The following is a 7701-nucleotide window of genomic DNA, read 5'->3' as shown; positions in this document are numbered from 1 at the left end:
CACACGGCACGCACATTAGCAACAAAAAGGGGATGACCCCAGCAGAAGTACAATGTGTGGATTCAAATGAAGTTACAAAACAACATTCAACGAAATTTTAATTTAACAAGATCCATTCCTATAATCAAACTATACATAAACTATGCATAGGTTATGTTAGAAAATAGAGGTCGGGTCTTGGTTTCATGGTAAGTGCCATGCACCCAAAGCAACATGTCATGGGTTCAAGCAAGGCTATCTCATAATCACTTCTCTCAAACCCCATAGAAGTGGAAATTCTGACTCTCTGAGCACTGAATGCGCTACCCTTTATGTTAGAAAATATGCAAAAGGCGGTGCCATTTAGTACAAAAAAAGAGAGCTGTGTATTGCAGAAGTACCAAGGTCAATATCACCCACACGTGCAATGAATGATCAAAATACTAGCAAAGCTATTTACTTGAGGGGGACATCAACCTATTTTCATCAGCATCATGCTTTGATTTAGCATCCCCACCCATCAATTCCTGAAAGCCCTCAACCTTCACTGGTGGAGCTCTAACAATGCCCATGCTCCTGCAGGCACACAGGAAATTCACAAAAATGCAGTCAGGAATTTCTCATACTAACAACCATTGGTGGAAAGCATTCTTCTTTGGGGTTTTTCTTACTGTGTCTGGACTTGGGGAATTTGAAGCGAAGTCATCTGTCTAAATGGAGTGCCAGTTTGAGCATGGAGATTTGACATTGCAGCAATTTGTTGTGCCCGTAACTGCATCTGGGGATGTCTAGCATTGATAGTGTTGAAGGAATTACCATCCATTGGTAATTCTGATGGGTTTTCAATCTTGACTTGTACCATTGGTCTGTCCTTCTCCACATCCATAACAGGGCGAGGAGTGGCTGGTTGGCGTCTTCGGATTCTATCCAACTGCTGCTGCTGCGGCTGCTGCTGAAAAGTCAAATTTTGGGGATGAACAATTGGCTGCATCTGCGGATGTATTTGTCTAGGCATCTGTACGTTCACCAAAAATTATAATGAAATCAGCATACTAATAATGCCACACTAGATCCTTAACAAATGGGAATATATATATATATATATATAACCATACAAGTCAACATTGAAAATCTACCAACACCTAAAACTTGAAAATTTATGGAAAATTTTAGAAAACGGGAATCCAGCTTGCCAAACTTAGTCCACACTAAAAGCTTGTGCTAAGAAAATAAAAAATGACAATGGGTGCAAAAATGTTCATAAAAAACACCATTCTTTGAACAATCCTCTGAGGTATGGAAAAAGCGGGGTGGCAGTTTGTTAAAAGTTAGATACCATAACTTGATATATAGGAAAAGATCCAACTACAAATTAGAACCAGTTAGCTGAATTTGCAATTCTCTAAACAATTCATCACACTATACAAGGAACCGAGGCAATAGGCAAGTAAAATTCAGAGAACCAAATGTCAATGCACATACCTGCTGGGCCATTCGAAGGGAACTATGCTGCAGTGACTGCAGCTGCGACTGGATTCCCTGAAGTTGCTGAGTTTGCTGTACCAAATTCCTGGAACCATCCTTTACATGCTCCGCTAAAGGGCCCAAATTACTTGTGAGAAAAGAGAAATATGTGAGATTAAATTACCATTTATCTTACTAAAGTAAAAGACAAGCAAGCTCAAATTTGAAACAATTTATACCTAAAAGAAGTGAGACACTAAATTTGAAGAGCAAAACCAATTTCCTTATATTTTGACCCTTTCAGACTCGTTACCTAGATCTTTTCACAAATTATGCCATATGGCATAATAGAGATTTTTGTGGACATTGATTTGCCCTGGAGCCTGTTTAACATATAGGCTATTCAATAAAATATTGAACCATTTAAAGAATATTTTTTGGTCTAATCAAGCCTTCACAAAATTATGCAATCAGTTATGGTCACTAGATCAGACCTGCTAAAAACATGTCATCTCTTGGCCATTAAATGGCCTATAATGGTATAAAGTTGCTGCAAAGGTGGGTTCCAGCAGGGTATGCTTGAACTAGATTGCAAGTGGAAGGGCAGGTACTTGCTCTCCAAATTAGATGGCCTTTAATGGTAAGTTAGTAGCTACACACACTCAGCAGGTCTTGAATCCATGACGTCAATCTCCATCCCATTATTATGGGAGGAAGAAGTGCCCGTTGAGCCATATTTACTCTTTTCAGGAAGCACTAATCAATCAGCAAGATTATGAAAGAACAATTATATGCAGGGGGAGAGAGATTTCTTTCAAAGCCACAAATAAAACTTTTTGGCCCTTACACAGTTCTTTAGTTTCACTTTGCATTTAAAAAATATAAATTTAGAGAGAGAGAGAGCTATCATATATAAGCAAGAAAATTTTTGATTGTATTACCAGTCAAAGACAAGACACAAAATAAAAAATGAGAACATCTTTCCCAATTGAAGCGAGAACAAGATTATTCCAGACAGAATTCAAGATCAATTAGTCACACAACTATAAGTTGACCATGTATATATTTTTGTGGGGATATGCATGCACACAGACACAAAATAAAAATACAAGTTCAGTGTTCCTATCTCTCTGCAAAAACTGAAGGGGAATAAAAACCAACACGAAAGTTAAATACAATTTATGTTCTGAAAGCATAATGTAAAAGAGATTTCATAGTTACCTATATCCCAATGTTTTAAGGAACATCTTAAGTAGTTCGGTAGCTGAACACTGCTTTCTGTAACTATCAGCAAGAACTTTCAATATCCGGCCTAATTTACATACATGACAGCTTAGTAATTGAGAGAAGACTTCCACTGGAACTTCTGTGGCACCATCAAACCCCGAATTTGTCAACATGCGTGCAATTACCTTTCGAGACAGCTGCGATGCTTGCTCTGGACCAAGATGTTTCCTCTTTCCTTCAGACCCAATTTTTCCATGATGTAAGTTTCCACCATGTTCCATGCTAAGGTACTCAGGCCTGATACCAAGCCTCTCAATCATCACAGGACTCCTTATCATTACTTGAGGCAAGTTATCAAGAACTCCATAGAACTCCACTTTCTGGTTTTCTTCCACTCTATCCATAAGGGGGAGTGCACTATCAGGTACACAGTTCAATGTAAACATTGTCTCTGGCAAAAAAGGTGCATCATCTTCAATGGAATTTTTACCATTTAAAACAGAATTTGGATGCATGTTTGATGCATTTTCCAACATGGAATTACCATAGCCCATGTAGCGATCCTCCTTGAATGCCACACGCCTTTTTTTCTGCTTCTCAAGAAGTCTTAGATAAGAAGACATATCTTCAGGTGTACGTTTGTCTGATTCATGGTCCCCAGATGACAACCTATAGGGTTTGCTAACTCTATACTTCTCAATAAACTGATTATACCATGTTTCAGACAGTTCTTCATTCCTGAATCTCTGGGATACATTATCAATCTCAGATTCACCATATCTTGATCCGACACTAAAACCTGCCCTTGATTGAATCTGCACAGTTGAATCCATAATGTTGATCAACCTAATGCATATCGTTCGGGAGGAGAAATAACCAACTAAAAAAAAGAGGCATAGTACCATCTAGCCAAACTATCTTGAGCCATCAAAAATCCAAAAGATATGATAGTTTAATGATGCGGAAAGCGGAATGAAATATTTATTTTTATTTAATTTTACAAGTCAATTTTTTTTTCCTTTAAAAAATTGTATTTTATTTTGGGCCTTGGTAGTTAAATCGGCTTATTAGTATTTTTAATTTAATTTCCTAGAGTAAATGGTATTTTTTGGTAGGTCGAGTAAATGGAAATTTTGTCATTCAAAAATTGGGATTTCCCAAGTCATTTAGAATTTTAGATTCCCTCAGTCAATTAGAATTAGATTTTCCCATATAAGATAGAATTAGGGCTTAATATATGAGCAAAGTAATGTACTCCTATGGAGACAGATTATTTTGATGAAGAATTAAATTTCTCTTGAAATCCCAATGCTATGGTGCTGACTCCAATCAACAAAATCATGGTCAAATATCATTCCTATCCCCAGGCTTGATAATATGTTGGATATCATGGTCGGAGCCTCAGTATCCCACTGATTTCATTGAGAGATTTCTTAGAGTGGGACATTCAAGTAGGAGGCCTCAGGTCATTTTGGATGTGATAAGACTGTAGAGGAAGTGCCAATTTTATTGGCCAGGCCTAAAGAAACATGTTGCTAGGATCATTACTCATTAGTCCATGTCATACATGTCAGTTGGTCAAAAATAGGAAGCAGAACACTGGCCTTTACACACCACTTTTGAAACCTGAGGTCTTGACCACCCTTCAAAAGATGTTACTATGGATTTTGTACTTGACTAAATTTTTGTGGTAGTGGATAGATTCTCCAAAATGGCACATTTATCGCATGTTTCAAAACCTCTGATGCCTCTAAGGTTGACAAGCTTTATTTAGACAATCATCAAATTATATGGCATTCTCATAAACATCATGTCTGATAGGGAAGTTAGTTCTTATGTTCATGAGTTAGTTCTGGAAACCCCTTTGACACATTTTAGGCACGAAGCCAAAATTTTCTATGGCAACCATCCCCAAACAGATGGTCAGACCGAAGTAGTTAGTAGTTGCCATTGTAACCTATTAAGATGTCTTGTGGGTGAGCATTCTAGGAATTGGGACTCCATTCTCCCTACAACTAAGTTTACTTATCATTCAATCAATAGGTCCATAGGCATTCGTTCATTTGAAGTTGTGTTGGGGAAGCCATTAGATCTAGTCCCATGCCACTTATTGCAGAGGTTTATATCATGGTTCGTATTAAGCCCAAGCAGTTTCCTTCGGGAACAGTTAGCTAACTACAAGCTCACAATGTCAAACCATTCAAGGTGCTAAAACAAATTGGTCCAAATGCATATGTCAATGATATCCCACCTGACTATGGTATAAGCTCAACTTTTAATATCAATATTTCATTTATTACAAAGGTCCAAAAGTCATACCAAATGACCCATTTGAGGAACCTTCTCTTGACCCAATAACCAATCCTATCCTTCATCCCATCCCACTAAACCTTCCACCAACACTCAGAATCTATAGATGCTATTTTGGATGAGGAAATAGTTTTCACTAGGGAAGAAGTTGTTCCATGCTTTTTGGTTTGATGACAAGGACAATAGAATCAAACTAAGCATGGATCACCAACAAGGATCTACAACAGCTTGAAGCACTACTGAAGCCACCTAGATGCACCACCAAATAATAGATATCGACCTTAGATCACGTGCATTTACAGTAATCCGAAGAGGCATAGTGCTCACCCAGTGACCTTGTGGCTACATGGTGGAGGCTTTCTTGACGCTAATTGACTCACTACACGTCCACCTAGAGCTTAACTCGACCAGGTCAAGTCCCTCCCACCCTAGGAGAGTCGGTGCAGACACCATTTATTTCATAGCTTTATGGCCTCAGATTTTATCATTTTAGATACCATATTTCATTCAGAAATTTGAAATTGGGTTTTTATTATAACTAAGGATTTCTTGGGATGTAATTGTGACTTTAATTATCTGATGAGCAATTTCCGAAGCACTCTTAGGTGAAGTAGGCTAAGGTCTTTTTTGTTTCTTCCTTTTATTTTTTATTTTTGGAAATACATTCTGCATTGAGTGAACAATGACCTAAAAAAAAAATTTTAATTTCCTGAATCCTAACTCTCCTTTCAATTTACACATACAACATTAATTCACATAAATCTGCTATCCCATGCAATAATCTTAATAGAACAGTTAAATGATTAGTAAACCAAAATACTTAAATCTTAGTACAAATTTAGCTTAGCAATACAGTTGAAATTAGGGGAACGAAGGAACTAACCTTGGACGACGCCGTATTGGACGAAACACCAACATGTTGTGCTGCATTCTCCAGCGTGAAGTACACGTCATCACCGTGCAATTGCAAATCTGCAAAATCAAACGGCGTCAATCACAAACCATGGATTTCCATTAAGGAATAGTAAGAGGTGGAAATTGAAGCAGGAACTCACAAGTTGGATTGAGCTTGGAAACAGAGAGAGAAGAAGAAGAAGAAGAGGGATTGGAGCGGAGGAAGAGAGAGACGCTAGCTTTGTCGAAGAGGAGAGCTCGAACGCGGAGTTGGAGGAGGATCTGAGGCCTGGATTTGGAGTCGTCGACGCGCATGAAGGAATCCCATGAGGATGGGGATTCGAGGAAGCGGAGGAAGATGGCGTAGTTGGACTCGCCCAGCCACGTCCGCCATACTCCGACGCTCTCCAGCTTTCTGGCCAGCTCGTAGCCGCGACCGTCGTCGCCCAGTAGAGCCATCCGATCACTGCTCTCTCTACTCTGCCAATACTGGATTTTGACCAACTTGCTGGCTTCGCGTTTCGCCGTTTGGGGATTTGGCTTGTCAAGATTGGGTGTGGGAAGGAGCACCGTTTTGCATTTAGGAGCCCAATAATATGACGACACAGCACAGCAGATAATAAGTTAAACCAGTGTGTTTTTTTTTTTTTTTTTTCTAACTGAGAATATTAATGCTAACATTACAAATATTTTTACAAATCTTTACTAGTTCTCATTAAAACCCAGTTAAATTTTTTTTTAACTTACTAATAACTACTCAGTATATTAGTAATTTGTAAAAAAAGTTTGAATATCTAGCATTTTCCAATCAAAAATGTTTTTGGTTGATTAGGAAAGTGTAAATACTAGGGTGTAAACTGTTTTAGGTCAATAGAAAAGAAAAAAAAAAATTAATTCCCCCTTTAAACGAAAACCTTCAACCCTTTATAGTGTCCATACACAACCCCTCTCACAAGAAATGAACAACAATCCTAATCTCCACTCCCTAACTCCAAACATCTTTGTTGTCAACCTTCCTTCCGAGTATGATCGAACCGATGGCTTTTCTTCACATTCCCCTCCATCCAGAGCCCCTAATTATGTCGGATGCTCAAACCCTCTTAGTAACTATGACTCATACCAAGTCAAACTCATCTCAAAACAGTTTATATTGCCCATCTTTGCATGCAAGGTGCCAAATGATTATACTGAGATCTCTTCACCCAAATGTCATATATCCCAAGGGCTCTCCAATGAGGTATCTTTACAACCCTCTTAATACCCCAACCTTCAAGCCTTACTCAATCCACCTCTCCCATCAACAATCTATTGATTCTTAGGTCTTGGTCAAGTCAATTTATATTTAGAGTGTGTTTGGATACCACTTATTTTACTGAAAATTGAAAACTTATTGTTGAAAACAATAAAAATAATAATTTTTGAGTTACTGTTCACTCCTCCAAACACTATACATTTGTCTTAATGCACTGTTCATGGGAAGCGCTAGTAAAAAAAAACAAAACAAAACACAGATGCAGGGAGAATAATTTCTATCCAAACACTCACTTAAAATAAGAAAGAGAAATGTTGTATATAACTCATTTCTCTACCTAAAACCTACCATACGTCACTATTAAGGCTCATAAATCTGGAGCCTTACTTTTGGTATCACATTATGCCAATAAATGACCATCTTAGGATGAGATGACGACCAATTTCTATGATGGGAAGTCTCAATATCCCTTTAAATCCACAACACCAAACATCCTTATCAATGAAGATTGCAACCTATAACTATAGAGGAGTTGGAAGCGGTCGTTTTCACTCTAGCACTTGAGAATTGATTCA

General features: G+C 38.1%; 1 protein-coding gene across 1 annotated transcript; it reads right to left on the bottom strand.

The window, feature by feature from the left end:
• Nucleotides 1–6448, bottom strand: LOC115995093. Its single transcript, XM_031119525.1, has 6 exons — nt 6036–6448; nt 5864–5952; nt 2665–3485; nt 1462–1591; nt 651–994; nt 1–555 (listed from the first exon to the last, which is right to left on the bottom strand). The coding sequence occupies exons 1-6, from the start codon at nt 6331–6333 to the stop codon at nt 432–434; spliced, it is 1806 nt and encodes a 601-aa protein (XP_030975385.1). The 5' UTR covers nt 6334–6448; the 3' UTR covers nt 1–431.
• Nucleotides 6449–7701: the final 1253 nt, after the last annotated feature.

The sequence above is a fragment of the Quercus lobata genome, chromosome 6 (assembly GCF_001633185.2).
Source record: "Quercus lobata isolate SW786 chromosome 6, ValleyOak3.0 Primary Assembly, whole genome shotgun sequence".
NCBI lineage: Eukaryota > Viridiplantae > Streptophyta > Magnoliopsida > Fagales > Fagaceae > Quercus > Quercus lobata.
Note: the sequence above shows the minus strand (reverse complement) of the source record. Positions and strands in the feature narration are given on the sequence as shown.

Excerpts from the sequence above, each read along its gene's own strand:
- LOC115995093 (XM_031119525.1), bottom strand. The coding sequence starts at position 6,333 with ATGGCTCTACTGGGCGACGACGGTCGCGGCTACGAGCTGGCCAGAAAG. Across the intron at positions 5,953-6,035 it reads TTCCAAGCTCAATCCAACTT|ATTTGCAATTGCACGGTGAT; the intron begins GTGAGTTCCTGC and ends TTGATTTTGCAG. Across the intron at positions 556-650 it reads ATTCCCCAAGTCCAGACACA|GAGCATGGGCATTGTTAGAG; the intron begins GTAAGAAAAACC and ends GTGTGCCTGCAG.